Raw genomic sequence first — 23,799 nt, 5'->3', positions numbered from 1 at the left:
GTGGAAGGAGTAGCATTTGGCGCACGGTGTAGTTAAAAGAGGATTTGAAGGTTCCTCCCATTGAGTTCCATGTTAAAAAAAGAGTTTAAAAAGCTGAATATTTCCAAAAGTATAACATATTTTGAAAAAGGTGAAGGTTTCCCATCATGTGCTGAAAAGGCTGAATATTTTTGATATTTGAATGGTTTCTGTAGCTGAAAGTAGGCTGAAGTTATCGGACGGCAAAATATTGGTTGAAATAATAATAATAAGAAGATGATTAAAGAACAGAAGAACTTTAGATAAAATATTAAAAGGAATTCTATGGTGGTAAAATGCTAGAGTCAATAAACCATGTAAGTTAAAATCTATACAGAATACAACACCCTCTGTTCTTCGTAGAAAATTCATTTGGGGTAAAAACTGAAAATGTTCATTGTGATGCTGAACTAATACTCTGAAGATATTTAACAGGAAGGTATGTATGGTGCGGGTCATTTGCTCTGATGATTCAATGCTTCTTTTAAGAGAAGCAAAATGTTTTATTTATCAAATCAAACTTCACCAGTGTCCGATAATGCTGCAAATAAAATGAGATAAAAGACAAAAGACAAAATAAATTAGGGTGAGTAAGAGTAGAGTACACTGAAATATAAAGAGAAATTCAGAGTGAATAAGCCTGAGAAGGAGAGAGAGATATTGAAAATAACTCTTTATTCCCCACCAGGGACCCTTTCATCACTGCTGCTCTCTGCTTCCTGTCTCCTGCATCTCCCCTCCAGAGTCTGACGCTCGGTTCCTCTGTACCTGGGTGCTTCCATCATTTGGCTGTACATCAGTCGTCATTTTATTTCAATGTTATTCCAGCTCTGTGGCCTGGTGCTTGATCATCTGCCATCATAACTTCCACGGAGAATCCAACGCTCGCCGGCTTGGTCTGGAGGTGAGGGTTCTCCACTGATTGGAAACTCAGCTCAGGGCCGGTTTATTTCACTTTTCACCACACAGACGGCCTCAATTAACCTCAGGAAGAATGTAAAAGAACCGAGTGCTACACAATCTTTGTAACAATACTTATTTTATGTTTAACTACACTATATTTATTTGATGAATTTAGTTATTAGTTGCTTTCCAAGCTGCAATGATTAGCCAGCTGATAAGTCAATCGGCAGAAAAAATACCGACAACTATTCACATAAGTGTGTACTCACAGACCCTCCGTATAGAACAGTGGTCCCTAACCACCTGTCCGAGGACTGGCACCGGCTGGGGGGTTATTTGGTACCGGGTTGACAGAAAGATTTAATAATGACCAGATACATCCGTCTGAGCGTCTGGGTCTCTTGACAAGTCTCAGTCACGTGATACTTTACTTCAAACATTAAGGCTGCAAGCTAGCAACAGATGGCCTTACAAGTATGTTCCAGACTCCAACTCTGTCTGTGTTCTGGATTCAAATCAAAGCTGAATATCCTCGCCTGCTTCCATTTCCAACATCCTATCTTTGTGAATCAAGTTTTTTTTGCAGTGACAGCGCCCCAAACAAAATGACGGAGTAGATTGGACATAAGGAACACACTTCGGGTGTCATTGTGTCCCATTACCACTAATGGCTCCCGTCGTTTTTACGATTACGAGACAGGTTATACTCGGTGTTTGCGATACAGTCATTTTATACATCGAGTATATTCGATATATCGCCCAGCCCTAATCCACTGTACTATGGATAACACAAACATGCACAACGAAACATTTTGAAAGCTGTAAATATATACCTGGGATTTTTTTTTTATTTAACCTTTATTTAACCAGATAAAAACATTGAGATAAAATCTCATTTTCAATGCTGACCTGGCCAAGAAGGCAGCAACGTTACACATAACACAAACATATAAAATACAGAGAACATAACTAAGAAAACAAAAGACGAAAAAGCAGTCACTACATTGTGCACATTAGGACAATAAAAAGTACACTACTTGTTACTGCAAGAGCAGCTGGTGGTGAGGACTTCAGACAACTTCAATTTAAAACATGATATAGAGACAAGTGCCCTCAGTTTAAGGCGTGATTGAAGGTCATTCCAAGACCAAGGACCATAATAAGAAAGACTCCTTTTTCCAGCCTCAGTCCGTACAGTAGGTACCTGGAACCGTATCCAGGCACTGGATCTGAGGTTGTAAGAGTCGCAAACTGGGGCAAATCTGACACATATGTAGAGTGGAAGCTTACCTAAAATGGCTTTATACATTAATAAAAACCAGTGCTGCATCCTACGCATAGTAAGTGAGGACCATCCAGTTAGGCTATACAGTGTGCAATGATGAGTCCTATAGGGTGCATTTGATATATAACGCAGTGCAGCATGGTAAAGTGGGTCAAGTTTGGCCAAAACAGTGGGACAGGCAAATCTATAAATGGTATCACCGTAGTCCAGCTGGGACAGGAATAAGCCAGAGACCAACCTTTTACGGGATGAAATTGAAAAACAACATTTAAATCTGAAAAGGAAGCCAAGAGTGAATTTCAATTTCTTTGTTAAAACTTCAATATGGTGTTTAAAGTTCAGATTACTGTCCAACCAAAAGCCCAGATATTTGTAGGTATCAACAAACTCAACAGAAACGCCATCAAGGGTGTCAATGGAGAGGCAAGAGGAGGACGCTGACTTGGGAGCAAAAAGCATTGCTTTGGTTTTCTTACTGTTCAATAGCAGTTTAGAATCAAGAAGCGCATGTTGCAGCGTGATAAAATCTGATTTTAAATTGGAAACGGCCATATCCAGAGAAGGAGCACACGAGTATACAATAGTGTCATCAGCATACATATGATAGGTAGAAAATTGCATCTGATTACAAATATTGTTTACATATAATAAAAAGAGCAAGGGCCCCAAGATAGAGCCCTGTGGAACTCCCTTCTCCAAGGTGACAGGGTCAGAGACAGTACTACCCAATCTGACGCATTGAGTACGGTCGGTTAGATAACTCTGAAACCAGCAAATGGCATTGTGACCGAAACGAGACACCAACATAACATTAGACATAATGTGGTGATCTACAGTGTCAAATGCTTTGGCTAGGTCAATAAACAATGCAACACAAACTGATTTCTTATCCAAAGCAGCCTTAATATCGTCTAAGACGTTCAGACTGGCAGTCACAGTACTGTGCTTTGATCTGAATCCAGATTGCATAGGGTTAAGGATGTTGTGTGAATTTAAAAAAAGTTTTGTAAAAAAAGGATGTCACTATGATAAAGTAAAAGTTTGATTGAGGTAGCATGAACCTATATACACATTTTATGAACAAATAGCAGGTGTATCCATAGGCGTTTTTTTTATGAACGGTCTTCTCCTCCTCCATGTAAAAAAACAAGCTTATAGCTTGACTCACGTCCAGAGTTCTCTTCATCATTATTCTCTTCATCATTATTAAAATATTAGTTATATCTTCAATACTCTAAATATATCTAACTATCTCTCAATTCTCAATATTTGTTTCACTTTTTTTCAATCGGCGTCTCTCTTCGTCTCTCTTCGTCTCTCTTCGTCTCTCTTCGTCTCTCGCCATCTCTCGCCCCAGTTAACCCCAGTTTGCGGACAAAGTAGAGGCGCTGCTGGTCTTTCTTGGTGATTGACGTGGTGTTGTTGGTCCAGGAGAGATCCTCAGTGATGTGCACCCCCAGGAATTTGGTACAGCTCACCTGCTCCACAGCAGTAACACCGATGGTCAGTGGGTGGGGGTGTTGGGTGTCGTTTCTCCTGAAGTCGACAACAATCTCCTTTGTTGTCTCCACATTGAGAAAGAGATTGTTGTCTATGCACCACGTGGCCAGCTGGTTCACCTCCCTCCTGTAATGGGTCTCATCGTTGTTGCTGATGAGACCCACCACGGTTGTGTCATCCGCAAACTTGATGAAGTGGTTGGAGCTGTGGGTGGGTGTGCAGACGTGGGTCAGCAGGGTGAAGAGCAGGGGGCTGAGCACACATCCTTGGGGGGCCCCTGATGTTATTAACCCCCTAAGGGTTAATAACATCAAGTATTCACGACCAAATGTGCGACCAATCAAAGTAAAAACATCCTAAACAGCGGAAGTAGTTTTTTTTTTTAAATCATTGAAAGTTGATAATTGAACATGAGCAAACAACTGCTACCCCAATGATTTTAGTAAAAAAATAATAATTTCAATGACATTTATATACAAAATGTCAAATAAATGTTGCGATGTGATGTATTGTACAGGAGTTTCCTTAAGGTGGATTGTTATCAGCATTCTTATTAGAGAATTTATGATAAGGATTTATTTCTTTGAAAGCAGCTGAGGGAATACCGCCACAGACAGAAACAATAAAATACTTTTATTACTGGTGAGTCAGCGCTGAAAAGAAGCGTTACGGAGAATTAAAGAGAATATATTTATGTTTAAGAATAGTTTGAAGCTACTGCTCTGGACTGCAAGAAATTGGAACAATTGACTTGAATTATTTGCTTTAGAATTGCGCTGTAACCAGAGCATGTGATGAACCTGAACATTTCTACATCTAAGTCTCACCTTTAATAAGTACACATATTAATACTGCAAATATGCTGGAGGACTTTGTTTGTTCTTTATCGCTTATTGTGCTTTTCTTTTGAGAACACTGTTGGCTCAGAGTGGTTTCGGGCAACATTTGGCAGGCTGCTCTCTCTGCTCTTGACCGTGGTAAAACACAAACTCCTGCTGGGGTTCTGTATTGTAACAAGCTATTATCAAAGGAAAGCAGAGGCCACGCACTCCAATTGATGTTGTGGGGAGCACACTGGGTTTGAGCGGATCGATACTAAAAACTATATTTGGAGAGCACTGAGAGGAGACGCGGACTCCCACAGGAAGTGTAAAAGAACCAAGCGCTACGCAATCTTTGTAACAATACATTTGTGTCCATTTATTTGATAATTGTAGTTATAAGTTGCTTTCCAAGCTGCAATGATTAGCTAGCTGATAAGTCGGTCGGCAGAAAAAATACCGACAGCTATAATCAGATAATGGCTTACATTTTTTCGCAGTTTCAAGTATTTAAATATGGTGGTTTCTTGCTTTTCTCTGTTTTATTTCATATTCAACTAAGTATATTGGGGTTTGGGACTGACAACATGATATTTAAAGACATCTTGGACTTTGAGTAACTTGGGTGGATTGAGGCCACGCTGATGTTGTGGGGGGCACGCTGGGTTTGACCGGATCGATACAAAAAAATATATTGGGAGAGCATTGAGAGGAGACGAGGACTCCCACACTGTATGATGCACCGTTTTCCTTAAACGCCAACAAGCTCACCCACACACTCCCAGTTTTAAATCTGCACAAACAGACGATACACTCCCACACATTTTATTTCCATGTGTCCCAGCCTTCTTTTTTTCCCACATTGTCAAGAGGCTGCTGACACGGAGCGATGCTCAGTCAACCTCCCCTCTCCGCCTGAGGCAGATTTAATGATCAGCTGTATCTCTCCACTTATAAGGACCTTGCACTGCCTTGCCTCAGTCGCTAACAACACACCTAAACCTATTTCAGATTCAGGCCATTTACATATTAATATCTCTCCCTGCTGCTACTTTCGGAAATGTGTAAGCAGAGTACTGAAAAACAAGGAGGCTGCTGGGAACGGACTGATTTCTGACAACTGAAGCTTTATTTAAGCGTGATAAAGGAGAAGAGGGGAGTCCGGGGACTTTTATCTTTCTACTCTCTTCTTCTAGTCTTTATCTTTATCTGTACTAAACTTTTCTTCTGGCGATTGTCTTTTGACCTTTTACTCTGTTGAGGCAAGCCGGGCAGGAAAGTGGGGCAAAGACTTGAGGCGCGCTAAAGTACGTCATAGTTTACTAATGTATGTCTTATATCTTATTCTGAGTGGTGTTTGATAATGAATCTGGGTCTGCATGAAATGTCCTCTCGATGGACTTCACTTCAGCATGTCCACCATTGTGTTCTTTGAAACCACTGCTTGATTTCCCCCAACTGCAAGAACAGGATGACCCCAGCTGCAGAAAGCAAAATAGTGTGATTACGGAACCTAAATATATGAAGTTAGGAGACACTGTCCAAAGAACAGAATCAGAATCAATACGGGATTCATGTAAGGTTATGCAATATGAAGAGTTTGTATTGGAAGACTGTGGTTTTCTTGCAATCAAACACTCAAAATCGTTAGCTCCTGTCTCGATTAATTATTGTTATTTCCAGAAACTATAAAATATGTTGTGCCTGGAGGACACAACATGTTGGCGTCTTGAACAGGACTGTGGGACACAACAACATCAGACCGGGCGATGCCAGCGAGGACACGCAGTTGGTTTCCAGCTTGGAGGCATCTGGTGACAGATTGCAAGATGCCGTTGAGGGCAACGTCAAGCTTCTTGACATCCGGGCAGGCCGCGGCGGAGAACACTAGGTGGATTTTCATAGAGTCTTCGTAGTGGCTCCCTATTAACCCTTTTCCACCAAAGCGATTCCAGGGCCAGTTCGGAGCCAGTGCCCTATTGCAAACCGGCTCTCGGCCCCGAGAACTGGTTTCCATTTGCAACCAAAAAACAGTTGGGCAAGAACCAAGAACAGAATACGTCAGAGGGTTAGAAACTGTTTATGCCACAATATGATAACAACAAACTGTTGTTTCTCAGGTTAGCTTCAGTGGCTATGCTATCATCACCTATGTAATACCAGATCAACTTAAAGTAACGGCGTTATGATGCCAAGCAGTGTCAATTCAAACTGAAAAAAACATTTGTTCATTGGGAATGGAAATAAGTATCAGGGCACGATGCTTGTGTGACAGTCCGTGAGTAAACGGTTGGATAAACGTCTAAACGATTCAATTTAATCTGGCTTCGCATGATTAAAAGTAACACAACGCAGTCCGCCATTGTTGTTGTTGTGAGCGCAGTTGCCGAGAACATCAGCGACGTGTACAGTGATGTCATGACGTGGCACCACTTGGGCTCTTGGCGGTGGAAGGCGAAACGTGTTCTCACCTAGAACTAACTGAGTACTAAAGAAGCACGAAACAAAGCGTTTCTTAGCGGGAAAGAGGTTCATGTGGTATCAGCTCATCGCGGGTGTTTGTCTTTGCAGCAGCTCATTCTCGGTGTTGTTGGAACAACAGATTCCTATTGGCCGCTTCCCTGTTGTTGAGGTGGAACATTGATTATGTTGTCTTTTCCACGCCGAGGCTGAGGTGCCAAATCTTTAGGTATGGTGACAGGATGTTAATGTCTTTAGATAGACCCTCTTCTTCTTGGCACCAATGTTGTTCATGTCCTATAAATGCATCATCCCCAGAGTTTGTGTCTCTCAGCTGGCAGGTTGCCAGTACTAAAGGGTACATGTGGATCATGAGTCATGGCTGCACCTGTTGCCGTTGTCCTTCCTGACGCCAACATTAGTATGTCTTTGGAAGATTGTTGGTATCCTCCTGATCCTTCTTTTTTTATAAACGTTCACATTATCATTTTTGTCATTTAGGTTGCATATGTTGTAATTGTATTATCTGTTTTAAGCTATACACACGATAACTATTTTACGTCTGAGCGTCCACGGAGAGGGATCTCTACTCCGTTGCTCCCCCGAGGTTTTACAAATATTTCTTGGGGAGTATTTCCTTGTGCACTGCGAGGGTTTAAGGACAGAGTGAGACAGAGTCAGCCCCCTGAGACAAATGTGTAACTTGTGAAATGTAAATAAAATGTAATTGATTGATCAAATAAATAACCAATAGAAGCGTATACAGAGATGTAGTCATATTGTATTTCTCAAATCCTTGCTCAACATACTCCAAGTGAGACTAACCCTAACCCTGTAACCGAAGGCCTCTTCAAGTGTTTCTTAAGGACGAATAAGATCAGCATATGTATAAAGTCTAATGCTTGAATATACTTGAATACACTAATAGGTAGGAATTTGATAAAAAATTACTTAACACCACTAAAGTAACGGAAACACTGGTGTAGAACTGCACTAATTATCTTTAAAGTGAAGGCCTACATTTCTAGGAGAATAGACAATTTGGTTATTATGAGAACCCAAAACCATTTGTAATTTTGGGGAAATTATGGGGAACATCACTTAGACTAAATAGACCACATAGAACAAATAGAATACATTTCTGACAAGTAACCCCCCCTAGTGTCAAAGATCTGAAAAGTGACATATATATCACATTGGGTGTTAATGGTAAAGTAATGCTTATTAATAACTTAATTAATGAGGATGATGTTTACATTTGTTTTAACATTCTCTGAACTGAAAAGTATATAATATATTAACTAAATATCCTTGAATCAGTTCAATTAACTGAGCAGATCATAATCATATTTCTAATTGTGACATTAATGTCACAGCGATATTTATCTCATTTGTTTAATATCAATTGGATCAAGAAATGTTTTCACAACAGCTTAAATGAAATAAAGGACATGTTATGTAAGCATTTTAATTCTTAAATGGCTTGAATTTTGCCTTTAGCAACAAAAAGCTTTGGAAATGTAGCTAGTTCTGTCACATGTGTTAGCCTGACACATGGACATGTTGTTATGGGAACACAAAATCACATGACCTGGACCATGACCCACCAGACTGTTCAGGGTGTGTCACTTAGGGACTTCATGAGATAAAATAAAGGCTAAAGCTGTATAAGGAACTTTCCAGAACATTTAAATGTCATGTATCTGTGTCTTTCCCCTCCACATTACCTCTGTACTGGGGGCGCAGAGCGCGGTTGTTGGGGCAGTCGCGGCCCTGCTTGCTGAAGTTGATGTTGGTGCGGATGCAGCGCTGCAGCAGGGGCTGGGGGGGGCGCGTGTTGTCGCTCATACTCATGAAGATCTTGTAGGGCTCGTTCTGGCTCAGGAGGCGCAGGGAGTGCATCTGGGGAGGAAACGGGTGGAGACTTTTAGGAAATGATCTGGCTTTAGAGCTCTCACAACTTAATGAAATACAGTCAAAATATAGGTACATTAAATAACTAAATAAGAAGCCCAAATCAGAAAAGTCGGAAAAAAAAAGAGAAACCTTCATTTATACAGTGATGGATAGTAACAAAGTACAGTTAGTACTATAAAGAACTGTACTCAAGTACAATGTTGAGGTACTTTACCTGAGTATTCTCAGTTTATGCAACTTTATACTTCTACTCCAATACATTTTAGAAGCCAGTATTGTACTTTTTACTCCTACATTTATTTGACAGATTTGTTACTAGTTACTTTTAGGTTTAATATTATAAGCTAATACAAAATATAATTATTTTAACTTTGACATATATTTATAGATTAAGATATCCAGTATCAGTATATAATGTTATTGACAAGTGTACAATTAGTGTAGTTCCATTTAACACATGAACACCTGAACATATAACCAAAGTCTGTGTAGAAGGAGGGATGAGAGAGAGGGACAGGTAAAAGGAAGAAAAAGGGAGAAAACTGAGAAAATTAGCGGGTGGAGCAAATATGATGAAGAAAAAGACAAATGGTGATTGAAAAAAATCCTTTAAGAGAGGGGAAAGAGAAACAGGGAATGAAGAAGAAAGGGAGAGTGAGGGAGAGGGCTGAGATCAAAGTAAATAAGGTGAGAGTAAATGGCAGATGGTGTGTGGGACTTGATTACATTGATGCATGCAGGTCATGTGTAGCACTTTGACAGTTAGCTTCCTGATTTGAAGAGCGAGGATTTGAATCGTATCTATCTTGCTGCTCTTCAGTGTCATAAATAATCTTTCCAGTCACAAATATGGTCCACTTTTTCAGCTGTTTCACTGTGTCTGCATACAGATTTTGACTTTTTCATAACACCTACTAAATCTCTTCCATCCTTACTGCTATCAAAAAGATACAGATGAGATTTTTCGGAGACCTTGGAGAGTACTCAGAGGCATTTTGATTGTTTTCTGCTCTGTGTATATGCACTGCATTTAATTACACCTCTATTACAACACAGCCTCTTTTATCTCACCAGTGGGGCCCAGCCAGTTTCCTCAAGGGACCCTTCTTCTATCCATCAAGACCCCTCACCAGCGTAACGTGACGTATTTTATGGATATTTCCTATTACATTCAATGCATTGCAACAATTCAAAGCAGCATCTTTCCTGTGGATATTGCATCAGAGATTCGTTTTCCTGTTATTTTTAGGAATTGTAATTTTAAAACTCTGACTGTATTATGTATTCTTTTGAATGTTTTACAATCCTACATATTTGATAGGCTTATTGTCACAAACAAGCTGAGAACCAAAATGCAACACACGGGAAACCAGGGATAGTCAGTAACCAGCTTTATTATAGGCAAAGGGCTGGTCGGGGACAAATCGGCAGACAGTAGGCAAAGGGCTGGTCGGGGACAGGCGAGGGTTCCAGGAGTAAGCAAGACGGGAGACGCAGGTACAGACCGGGTCAGGGAGCAGACAAGGCAGAATAATCCAGGGACAGGCAGGGTCAGGAAACAGGCGAGGCAGGCTGGTCAGGGGCAGACAAGGCAGAATAATCCAGGGACAGACAGGGTCAGGAAACAGGCGAGGCAGGCTGGTCAGGGACAGGCAGGGTCGAAACCGGGAGAGCAATCTGGAAGGTAATGCGGGAAAGACTGGCATGCTGCAAAGTACGATCTGGCACTGAGGTGAGAGTGAAGTGGGCCTATATACTAATGGAGCTGATGGGTGTAACAGAGTGAGGGAGAGAAACAGGGTGTGACTACCAGGTGCAGGTTAATGCAGAAAATAGATGAGTGAGGGAGCAGACTGTGACACTTATTTCTTCAGTTTTCTTCTCCCTGATGCTATGCCATTGTTCTTTTCGCTTTTTGGTTGTTTTTACTGCGTGCTGACTCTTCTATTCAAAGTGACTTATGAACAGCAAGAAACATGCACTCAAATTAGCTTCAAATAATAGACATATAATAAGCCAAACCAGTTTAAGTGCTACATAAAGAGATGAGAATTAAAACAAAGTTTATATCCTAATCCAAACTAAATTTCATTTAGTTTTGTATACATAAATGAAGGAAATCCTAAGACAAAGGCCAACAGTGTTAATATTTGTTTTAAAGTTCTCTAATAACTTTAAAAACAAGATGGCTTTGTGACCAGCAAGTAATACCAACTGTGGACCCTGACCGAGCCCCCAGAAATCAAGCCGGCCGTTGAAATACATTTTGGTAGTGGCCAAACGGTGGTACCACAACTTCCGTGTCAGTGACGACGTGACATCATTCGGCCATAAATACTTTTTCCCATTGACTTACATTGAGGTGTTGGAAAATCAGCAGACATTTTTTTCCCAGCAAATTAAACTACCCAGTACGAACACTGGAATAGCCCTTTCTTAAATCTTTAGGTCCTTAAACGGTAAAATGCGCAAAAAGCCGAATTCAGAGTTATTTTCACTTCATCCGTTTAAATGAGCCTAGATTGGACATTAGGGGGTCTATTGGAGGCTTAAGGAAAAGGAGAGTTCTATAGGCCCAGATCCAGGGATGATCCGGGTATTTTTGTACTTCGGGCCATTTTGTCTTCATGCGCCACGGAGCAACTCTCATAGGAATTTACGCGCCCCCGCTGTTTCCAGTTATCTTTATACGTCCATAGTGCAGACATTTAAGCTGGGAACTATTTAAACCACTTAGATAAATGATTTATATTACAGGGTATGAAATGAAGTTGAAACTCAAAATTGTATGTGCCCTTGTGCCAACAGGGAAAATAGAGGTCACATTACATGTTCTTTGGCTTAGTCTTCAGCAGCAGCAGCCACGGCTCCAATCAGACCTGTGACCCCCTGACTGTAGTGTTTAATAAAAGCAAAAAGCCCCAAAAATTAAAATAAAAAAAATTAAAAAATGTCTACCCCAATCCACAGTATGCTATTTGTTTTCCCATGCACGTTCTACTCAGGCACCTACCTGCATCTGTGTGACGTAGACAGGCTTGTTGATGAGTATCCAGGTGGAAGTCTCGTAGCAGGGAGGGATGGTGATGGAGCCCTCGTAGGTGATGTAGCGCGTGGTGTCGGGGTAAAGGTCGCCTATGTTCAGGCCCATTAATAAGAACGCATCATCTAAAGAGGGAGAGAGGGGGAGAGTGTTCAGGCTATTCAGTGTGTTGTGTGAAAGTCCGTTATGTTCAGACCATTTAGCAGGAACGAACTGTCAGAGAGAAAAAAAAGAGAGTGTGTGTGTGTTTGTGTGTTTTATGTAGAATATTGCACATGGGTATGCATCTCTAATGTTTAGAGCAATTAAAATGAATGATTTGCCTCATGTATTGTAGCAGTGAGTGTGTTATATTAATTAGGAACAAAAATATGTTCATTACATGTCATTTGTTAGACGCTTTTATCCAGGAGCAATTTGAGGTGAAGTGTCTTGCCCAGGGACACAACGACATGCTGACTGCAGTGGGACTCGAACTTGCTACCCTCTGATTCGAAGTCCAGCACACTAGCCACTTAGCCACAGCCTCTCATGTTCATAGTCATTTTGTGGTAACTCACCTCCAATTTATGGACAAACTTTATATAAACTTTAAAGTGGACCTATTATGCTATATTGGAAAAATATATTGTAGGGCCATACCTATACAAAACATGTCTGTGAAGTTTTTTGCTTAAAATACCAAACAGATCACCCATTGTAGCCATACCTCATACTGCTCATACCCCTCTTTTGCAGCCCTGTTAGAGTAACGCGGATTTTGGGTCCTTAGCTTGAAAAAAAAATTCTACCGGAGATAAAGTTAAATTCTGCTGTGATGAAACGCCATCCTGTTCTAAACCACATCAAAGATTATTTCTGAAATAGTATGGAGCTCAAATGCTTTTTCTCTTGCAGGTTTATCACAAGGTGAGTTCCTTTTTTTATTTCCTGCTTTTTAAACACATGTGCTCTACAGTACAGGTTAGCTCTGAGTGTTAGCGAGGCTTGCTAATGTAAACAAAGACGAGATTACGTCCAAAACACGTCAGGCATTGTTTCTGATAGCAATTTTCTGTGGGTCCGCTGCCGATTTCACGTCAGATCGGCAGCAAATCTGTATACGCTCGTTGTACCCCCGTTTTTAAAAGATTTGGGTACGGAGGAAAAGAGAGAGGGTTTTATTTTCTGACGCTGCGTGAGTTCCCCGACGCACCGGGGACACATATTTATATATAAAAGACATCACAAAGTGCATTTTGCATGATAGGTTAATACCATATTCTTGGTTCAGGTTAGTGTACGTCCCCAAAGAAATTAATACAAGCTAATGAATGTGTCCTCCTACTTCACAAAAACAAGTTTCTGTGTTTGTCTGTGTGGTTGCCTAACTCTGCTATGTTTAGCCCCATTAACAGGAAGGAATTCTCTGGAGGGCTGTTTCTTCACAGCAGAGGTTGGAAAACAGATTTTGGCAATGTAACACTGATTTGTATGAATTTTAGAATGCAGTCTTGCTAGAGGGAAGCAGCGGGAAACTTGTGTGTGTGTTTGAGTGCTGTTGTGTAACAGTATGTAAAGCAGAGTGTTGACTACATTATTGGGAATGTACTTTCTTCAAGAGAAAGAAGAGATTAGCGTGTTTTAGACTTCAAAAGTTTTTTGAGATGCTAGCTGCGGGGCTCAAGTGATGTAAATAACTTTCTGTCATTCATTCAGTCGGTCCATCACTTTGGTACAAACTTAAATATCTATTTTGGATGGATGTCATGCAATTTTATACACAGACATTTAAGGTCTTGGAGGATAAAATCAAATGACAGCATGGATCCCCTTACTCTACCTTGCGCCACCATGTAATTGACATTTGTTATTTTGTTTGAAATACCTCATCAATGATAAGTTTAACTGCTGTGACACCAGGTTCAGACACTCATTTTGAATTAATAACTTTGACAATCCCCTAACATTTCAACGTCATCATTGATTTAAATGTAAATGTCATTTCATAACCCCATCCCTGAGGAACCAATGACATTCCCCTTTGGCTTAGCTACGCTTTGGTAATTACTATCAAGTGTGAGCATGTTAGCATGCTAAACGTGCTGGCATTTAAATACATGTAGCATTTAGCCCACTCTTGGGGCCTTTTTTTCTTAGACTTTGCACTGAGAATAGATTATTGTTTCTGATGCAAAGTCAATCTTTTTTTGATAAACAAAATACTTGTAGCAAATGCACATAGTACTGCAATCATTCTTAAAATGTCCATAAACAAGTATAATAATATTCGAGCCAGTCAATGTGTTTTTCATATATATATCCTTAATTTAAACAGGTAAAAGTCTCATTGAGATTAGAATCTCTTTTTCAAGAGCGACCTGGTCAAGAGGGCAGCATGAACAAAGTTACAACAAATGAACACAAAACAATACAGGTAGACGAATACAGTGGTTGTAAAACACAAATGAAATGGCATATTAACCAGTCAATTATGGGATATAAGAGCAATCACAATGGTTTCTTGTTCTCTGTCCTTTAAGATGGACTTGAATTCCCCCATAGTGATCAAATCTGAGAGTTTCAGCTCCTTCTGTATATTATTCCAGGCAGAAGGGGCAGCATATTTAAAAGCTTTTTTTACCCAGTTCTGTTCTCACTTTAGAACCAGCATCTGAATAAAATCTTGGGAGCGCATGCCATAGACTTTGTTTTTTACACATATATGTGCAAATATAAGAGAGAACCAGCCCATGGTTTAAAACAGCTTTATTGCATTTGTTATTCAGGGTTCTTACACCTTTTCCAAAGTCAAATTCAAGCACTTTTCAAGCATTTTCAAGGTGCATTTTCAAGCTTTTCAAGCATCTTACAGCTGTTGTAAATGACATATTTATATACACATACTTATACTCAAATGATTATTTCCCTACCTCACATTAAATCAGATGTTCTTAATGCTATAAACAACCAAATGTGTGTTTCATAATAGCATTCTACATGAGGATGAAAAATTAAAAATGTTAGAAAAGAAAACTAAGTTTAATATTTCAAAATGAGTGACCCATCTGTACGTAGACTGGGCATCCCATAACCTGGCTGAGCCAATATAAAACAATCAGCCAAATAACTTTTCAATATATTATTGATTACTATTTTTGAGGTACTTTTAGGTTGGCAGTAAACACAAGTCAGAGGTAAATGGTGTACTTTTACTCCACTACATGTATTTAATACCTTTAGTTACTTTACAGATGTGGATGAATGATGTGAAATATAATCAAGTGTTAAATCAGACTTTAGTTCCACCTGGAGTAAATTCACAAGCTACCCTGCAGTATACAAAGTCATTCAAACTAGCTGCACCTTTACCAGCTTTGAGAACACTTTCATGATCAATCATTATAAAACATATCATATACAATTATTAGGGATGCTCCGATCGCCAATTTTGGGGCCGATCGCCGGAATCAGTATCGGCCGATACCGATATCGCTCTCTTTTCCTCTCTCCCCGTCTCTCTCTCTCCTGACAGCCCGTCAGTATCTCCTGCAGCTCACTGATCCAGTAATGAGCGACCCGACAGTGAAGAATAAATATATTTATAACTAGTTTAGCTTGTTCCAGAGGTAGATAAAATAGCTAAGTGTGTTAGGTCTAACTCTTAATGTGTGTTCTGCTCCGCTCACCGGTCCGTCACAGCGGGTGGAGCTGCAGGATTTCTGCTTCACACAGACGTTGCATACCGCTATTTTATTGTCATTTTCGGACACTTAAAATACTGCCAGACTGGTGAAGCCATTTTGGCGAGCTTGTTTTGCCGCGCACAGAGAAAAGTGTCATGTATTTTACATGCAACGATAGCCTAATCTAAAATGCTCTACTACGGCGTACCTTTCGTGTGGTGTGTGGCGTCAGCGCAGACTCTCGCATCGTTATTGTTGCACACTTTGCAGGAGGCTACTCTTGGGCTTCGCTTGACCCTCGTCTTAGCCATGGCTTGTATTTGTCTTCTGCTAGCCAACGCTCGTTGAAACGGCAACCTCCTGGCATACTGTCATCTATCACTCTCATCAGAATGCCCAGGTCACACACGTAACAAAAACACTTGCCGGTCACGCGCATAGCACGGGGAAGGCCGGAGCGGAAATGTTTTATGTAAAAGCGAAGCAATTAAGCGCGCTCCGACTTCTTTATTTTCTTTTAATCTAAAAAGCGAAGTAAAGCATTTACAATTTCAAGCACTTTATCCCAAATTCAAGCACCATTCCCAAAATTCAAGCACTTTTCAAACCTTGAAAACACCTCGTACAATTTCAAGCATTTTCAAGGATTTCCAGCACCCGTACGCACCCTGGTTATTAAGTAAGAACATAGTTAGAGCAGTCTGCACTGATTCATAGGATAACTTAAAGTGGACCTATCATGCTATATTTGAAATATATATTGTAGGGCCATACCTATATAAAACATGTCTGTGAAGTTTTTTTTTCAAAATACCAAACAGATCATGCATTTTAGCCATGCCTCATTTCGCTCTATTTGCTCTTTTCCAGCCCTGTTTTTGCAAGGGCTGATTCTGTGACGTAGCTTTAATGCAAATGAGCTGCAGCTGACCACGCCCCCCTGCAGGAGAGGGGAGCGTGCTCTGATCAGCTGCTGGGCTCTCAGAAGAGGGGGAGGAAAAGAGATCTCCGTCCTCCGTGTATTATTCTTATATGATTATATAGAGTCGTTATTCATTTGTTTTAAAGCTCAATAAATAACAAAGAAGACCTTTGACCGGCACTTTTCTAATTTTGTCCGGAAGATTTAAAACTTTAACGGACATGTTGACCGGCGGAAAAAAATCTAACTGAAACTCTGCAGCACGGTCCCCTCGTCCCTTGGAAGAGGCGGAGAGGTGGGTGTTTTTCATCTGCTGGTGGCAAACCGAGAGAGAATTACAGCAGCAGGACCCAACACTTGCCTCGGGGAGGGAGAAAAAGAGCCAGAGCGTCCACAGCGGAGAATAAACAGAAGGGCAACCATGCGCGGGAAGTCTTCTTCGCTGCTTTTGTGGCAGACTACAGCGCCACTTACAGGCCTGGCATATGTACTAGAGCGTCTCCAGCGCTTTCGAGCGCTGGAGACGCCCAACCCCCCATTCCCCTGATAGGTGGAGAGTTGGCCATATAGGCGGAGCACCCCTTTTCTGACGTCAGAAAAATTAACATCTGTATCAGCTCCGTTGCAGCCCCGTTTTTAGAGATTTGGGTATGGAGGAAAAGAGAGAGGGTTGTGTTTTCTGACACTTGGTGAGTTCCCTGACACACCGGGGACACATATTCATGTATAAAAGACGTACAAAAGTGCATTTTGCATGATAGGTCCCCTTTAAGTAACCTTTACAGTTTTCCACAGCTGCTTCACATCTCCTTCAGTGTAGGGATTTGTCCCTGTAGTGATCTGCAGGCAGCAGGACACATAATGATGAATCTGCAGCCTCTGATTTGTCAGAAGTCTCAGGCCACAGCGCAGTGTGATGACACACAGTCCGTGCGGCTGACTACTTGGCACAAGTCATTACACTTGTATGATTAAAATATGGCCGTGTCAAGCTTACTTCCAAATAATGAAAATGTTCAAAAATGCCATATCTCCTCTGAAATCATTTAAGTAATTCCTGCTTCACACCCACTCCAATAATGCCTAAACAATAATTTACCCATGTCCTAATTCTCTACCAAACGTTGCTATAATTCAAATGTGTTAACAACCCTTCTCAGACTGTGCAAACAAACAAGCATTATGGAATGAAAACATATCCTCCTTTTAGACAGCAGGTTTTTTGGCATAGAAGTTAGTACACTGGTCTACAGCCATAACACTGTGTGTGTCTCGGGACAAAGCACTGGTGGAGACTGCATGTGTGTGTGTGTGTGTGTGTGTGTGTGTGTGTGTGTGTGTGTGTGTGTGTGTGTGTGTGTGTGTGTGTGTGTGTGTGTGTGTGTGTGTGTGTGTGTGTGTAAGAGGGTGAGAGAAAGAGTGTGTGTGTCTTACGTTTATAGTTGATTCTGGTGATGGTGTCTCTGTTCAGCATGCGGTTGAGGAAGGCGTTGGGGATTTCAGAGAGCTAAGAGATGACGAAGGGAGAGGGCGATCACATATTCATCACAGACTTCAGTGCAGCACACACACACACACACACACACACACACACACACACACACACACACACACACACAAAATGCAGCTAAACACATGTAGCAAGTTCACTTTTTTGTTTACTGTGCTGCAATTCTTGTATAAGTGTTATAATAAATAATACATTATTTATCCTCAATTGTGAGAATATGTATGAATCAAACCATCCAATTAACTCTTACAAATGTATTGTGTTTCAATGTACTCCCAGAAGTCCACACTGACCTTTATGAAGATGGAGACCACAGCGATACCATGGGGGCTCTTAGCTGCCTCCGTGTAGTTGGCATACAGATCCTGGTTATAATGGATCAGCTGGACCTGAAACATAGATACAATGAAAGAAAGCATTACAAGCCCGATTTAAGTTAGTTACTCTAACCCTAACCCTTAGCCTAAACCTGAAGCAGGACTGCAACTAATTCCCATTTTCCAGTCCGACTTCGGTTTGGATTTATCTACAAATGCTATTAATTTCAAAGCAAAAGTAATTTTCCATCTGAAATTGTCCACGATAACATCCCAAAGCTTCAAGATGAGCTGTGTAAGCCAAATAAATGAACGGATAACATGACAACAGGTCATATTACGTCCTTGATAATAAGAAATGTAATTTACAATCCATGTAAAGCTAGTTTTAAAAACTTCTACTAAGAAGCTTTATTAAAGGCCAGCTAAAGACACATCTTTTTAGATTAGCTTTTTATTAGCACCCCCCCCCCCACACACACTTTAAATGTTGTTTTAGTCTTTATTATTTACCTACTTTTATATTGTTTTATTTATTTTATGGTCTTTAAAGGGTTTTATCTTATGTTATTTATATTATAACAGTTTCAATAGCAACATTTATTTTTATGTTGGATTTTTTATATTTTAATCGTTTAACCTTTATTACAATTATGACGTTTTCATTACTATAATCCTTTTATTTTTATTTCTGTTGTACCTATATGTTCACTTTATTTAATAGGGTTTTATATTGTTGCATCTATTCACTTGTCTTGTGTCTTATCTTTCCGAGAGAAATTATTATTTATTTTATTGTATTTTATTTGTATTATCATACCTTTGACCTGCTTGTGTCTCTTAACCTGTTCAAATGTTATATTTTGCTGCATGTATCTGTAAAGGTCTTAACATCTGATCCGAGGGGAATTTCTTGTTGTTTATTATTTTTAACTTGTGATGTGTCGCCATTTTGTAAAGCACTTTGAGCTGCACGTACTGTATGAAAAGTGCTATATAAATAAAGCTTTATTATTATTATTACTATTATTAAGCTTAAATGCAATTAACAGAAGTAAAAAGCATAAAGATCTTCCTATCAGAGCGTGTTTGGATGAGACTCATCCCATTGTGTGAACCACTGTGTGTGTGACTCAAAGGATGGTTGCCTCAGTGACACATGGTGTATGAGCTCTCTGACACACTGACACTAGTGACATTCATTACCCTGTGTGTGAGCTGAAGGTTGCTACTTCTTTCACATGCGCGTGAATGGTAAATACCCCACTGGTTGCACGAGTAGCTACGAATGTCTTTGAGTCTTGACCTGGCTTGGGGCGTACGGGAATTAGGATAAAAAAAAGAAAACGGTATCCCCCTACAGTTACATTAAAAACAATCGGATTACTGGCACAGGGAATTACTAGCATGTTCGGCAGGATAAGTTCTGCATAATAAAACAACTTTTATGACTTTAAAAGAGTAAATGCGCTCAGCAGGATTAAAAAGCTAACGTTATAACTACAAACGGACTATATAACGGTCACTTGACATCACGTCACCACTGCTGAGCTATCGGCGGCTAATGTGGCTAATGTGTCAGCGTGATGACGTTTAGTAGTCTCATTTAGTCACTGCCCTTTTATGAAACATAGAATCTTCAGACATTCAACGATGGGGTGTGTACTGACCTTTACGGATTTACTATATTTTATTTCGTAGATAAAAATCGTTTTTGGAATCCAACCAAAATCCCATTAAAAAGAAACGTTAACTTCAATATAAGTGAACAGGAAGTGCTAAATGTGAACCAGGTTTCTGGACTCATTCCTGCACCACCTTTGTGAAAAGTGTTTGAAGCTCAAATGTTCCTAGTGGAATCCCTAGACACCAAACTTTATGTGTAGTCCCCCAACATGGAAATGAAATCAACCCCCTTATTTTGCCTATAAATACATTTTAATATGCCTTATTTTTTCGTACCATTTGAGCCCCTTCCCCTCTAGCCTCCCTTCCACGTGTGTGTATCAGTGTAAATGTGTAACCTATCAATATTTTCTTTCTTACCTCTCCTGGAAAACCCTGTCCGTTGAGAAGATGCTCTGAACCCTGGGAGTCCTCGCTCCCAAAATGGAGGCGGACCTCCTCCAGCCTGTAGCTGTAACCCAGTGGGCCCCCGGAGATGTTCACCAGGTGGGCTTTGTCCGGCCGTAATGACACATGCTTCCCAGTGTTGTACATGGTTCCTCCCATCTACAAGTAAAACAGACGAAAGGGAGGGGTGAGCCTCAATGATATTATGGTTGTTATTGACAACTACTCTAATACCCCAGCAACTTATGACATGACATTTGTCTTATATTTAGTGTCTGGTCTGACTTCATGGTTATAAAGGTATTGTATCAAAGCCCAAACATAGTGAACCAGGCGTATAAGCAAATGTTAATGGTGGCCAAACAGTGGTACTACACTTATGTGTCAGTATGTGAAGTCATTGGGCCAAAAAAGACTTTCCCATTGACATGCTTTTTGGGCCCCATCAATCCGGAAGTCCTCTCTGAATGATCAAAGTATTCCTTAATGGAAAACATGATGTCAAGTGGTGACAATAGGTTTTACTTCGTTGCTTCAGTATACATCTTTGGTTGTCCCCTGACTTATCTTCTCTTGCCATCATCTGGTCAAAATCTTATAAAAACCTATACTTGTTCAACCATCCTAAACAAAAAAGATAAAGACGGTTAAATATTACCCAATCAGCGTGTTAGCATTTTCGTTGTGAGCATGCTAATTTTAGCATTTGGATCCTAGCAGAGCTGCTAGCATGGCAAAGTCTTGTTTACAACCATAATTAATGTCATGGCCAGAAAAAACTTCATGTCATGACTCAAGAAATGTCAGTCAAAGTTTCCTTTTTATTGCAACAGCACTGGAGGTACACTGTGACAAGATGTTGGTGTATTACCATGTGGATGTTGCTTTATGACACTTTCCCCCTAAGTATTGTAATGAGCCCCCTTTTCTATTTTTAACATGGGTAATCCCATTCCCTCGGGCCTTAGCAGTATCATGGCCCACTTATAGAAATATACCAGCTTATGTCGAAAAGCATGAATAACAGCGTTTTTGAACCTCTTTTTTCATACTTCCTATGTCAGTGAGCCGAAGGTCTCAGCCTAATAAGACAGCTATGCTTTACTGCGGGATATCTATTATTTTATGCTAAGTTATAAAAAGGAGCATGAGAAAGAGGTAATGTATATTACAGGTAGGACAAAAGAACTGCCGAGTGCTGTCTAGGTTGGTAGTGCTTTTGCATGTTTGTTAATGTACTGTAGGCCCATACAATATGTTTCATTATTCAGTCTGATTCATATGTTATGTGCCTGTTAACCCATGAAGAGTATTCTATGTCTTATGTATGCTATTTCATCTATCGCACAGTCATTAAGCCAACCAGCAAATGAAACAAACAAAGGAGAAGAAATCTGGTCACAACACATTCGACTAGATTTAATGTAAAGTAAAAATCAATAATTCAGAATCTGGGAGAATAGGAAGCCTCAGGGAATCAAAAGCCTGGGAATTCACCCAAGTTATAGTATTCTCAGGTAGCAGGAAGTGACAAATAAAACCTTGATAATACCATTTATGTTCTGCTTTTCACAGAAAGTTCGAACCTGAGTAACTCCATGTTTGCCGTATAGTAAGAGACAGATTTGCATTTGTTGACTAATATTCTACAAAAGCTAGTTTACCATTTCGATTAAGATTAAAACTAAATCTAAATCAGGAACCATAATTACCACTGCATCCTTTCTTTACTACATTGGCATATTAGTGTTTTTATAAATCAAATCCGACCAAATGCAGCACTAAATATAATTAATTATAGTAGGTTTCTGTCTTCATTAAATCACAGTACCAAAGTAATGCATAATTGCACAGGCGCCGAAGTACCTATTTGTAATATATTTGAATTTCTGATTATGTCTGGAGATAAATAACCCTTTCCTGCTTATTAAACCCACATTAATTCATCCTTAAATCAGATCAAGGATTGAAAACACTATTTTAGGAGACTACATATGGTACTGCAGATTTTCTCTAGTGGAGTGAATGTATCTGCAGAGCGATGACTTGTTTATGCGTCTTCTTCTATTGCCCTTTCCCTTTGCCTTGCTTTGACGTACAGAACTTATCCCTCTATATTTACAGCGTATGACAAATAAAGTCATTCTCTATGTGTGAATTAAAACAGCTCTTCCTGTTGCTCACACAGTATGGCCACGGAATGTTTGTCAGCTCCTCACAACGCCCCTGGCAACGCATAAACCATTTATGCTCTTTACCCGCATGCCAACCATATTCATCATACATATTATATGACACGCGCTGCATTCACATATTCATTACAGCTGTTTGTATATAATAAATGAGGAGAAAGCACCAAGCCTCGGTTTAATTGTGGTTTGCCACTGCTGGGGTAGTATGAAATTAAATCATTACTCGACAGACTGGAATCTATTCACGGCATAATCCTAGCACAATATTATTTTAAAAGAGGCTGAGGATTTAGAGTCTAAAAATTACTGAATGGATTTCGCTCTTCTACGTCACCTTCTATGTTAAAATAAAGAATTTTCATCTGGACGGTGACCTGCTTACAGAATGAGGCAACTGCTATAGGAATACACTTCCTGCTGACGTAGGAAACAGAATTTAAATGTTACATTATGTTGACTTGCATCTGTCAGCTGATTTCAAGAACTTCCTGGAGCCTATATATGGATCGAAATGTATTTAGTTTTGGGCACTACAAAGGCTTAGTCCCTAAAGCATGTAAAACTGCAAAATCTGGTGGTAAATTGTATCTATTAATCCATGCAGAAAAACATGTTTTAAATCTGCATATTGATGCCTTTTCCCAACAGCAAGTAATCAGGGGAGTGCAAACATTTGAAAGTCTGTCAATCTAAAATGGAGTTGGCTAATGTAGCTTATTAGCCGTGTGCCCCCATTTACTTTTATTAAACCTCTGCTATAAAGAAACTAAACTAAAAAAACAATCACAAGAACAGAAGCTGGTGGAGTATTTATCCCATTACAGAGAAAAAAAAGAAACAATTGTGATTATCTTTTGTCTTATTCGCAACAAAAGCATGTCCCAGCTAGCCTGTGAGCAGCTAGCTTTTTAGCAGTTAACTAGCCAGCTACAACAGTTCAACATCTAGCTGGTGGTGGAGAAACTATTCACATCCTTTAAGCCCGCGTCACACTGTCCCGAAATGGACACCAGATGGACAAATTTGGCTCTGATCGTAACAACGGGCCATTCGTGAGGGCATCTTAAGCCATCGTATGAATGCCGGTGGAGTTTCTCAGGCTCCGGCAGCAACTTCGTGAGCGGTGGCATTTTTCACCTCACGAAGACAATACGAAGGAAACAAGAAGCTGCC

General features: G+C 40.1%; 1 protein-coding gene across 1 annotated transcript in view; it reads right to left on the bottom strand.

Annotated features, from left to right (window-relative positions):
- The window catches only part of LOC117469268 (carbonic anhydrase-related protein 10-like), a 135,342-nt gene that overhangs the window by 6,927 nt on the left and 104,616 nt on the right, over nucleotides 1–23,799 (bottom strand). Inside the window, exons 4-8 of the mRNA XM_034113663.1 lie at nucleotides 20,408–20,593; nucleotides 18,338–18,433; nucleotides 17,969–18,041; nucleotides 11,918–12,072; nucleotides 8,715–8,889 (exon numbers count right to left, since the gene is read on the bottom strand). Coding sequence (XP_033969554.1) covers nucleotides 8,715–8,889; nucleotides 11,918–12,072; nucleotides 17,969–18,041; nucleotides 18,338–18,433; nucleotides 20,408–20,593 — 685 coding nt within the window. The remainder of the gene's footprint in view (nucleotides 1–8,714; nucleotides 8,890–11,917; nucleotides 12,073–17,968; nucleotides 18,042–18,337; nucleotides 18,434–20,407; nucleotides 20,594–23,799) is intronic.

This window comes from Trematomus bernacchii, unplaced genomic scaffold, assembly GCF_902827165.1.
Source record: "Trematomus bernacchii unplaced genomic scaffold, fTreBer1.1, whole genome shotgun sequence".
Lineage (NCBI taxonomy): Eukaryota > Metazoa > Chordata > Actinopteri > Perciformes > Nototheniidae > Trematomus > Trematomus bernacchii.
Note: the sequence above shows the minus strand (reverse complement) of the source record. Positions and strands in the feature narration are given on the sequence as shown.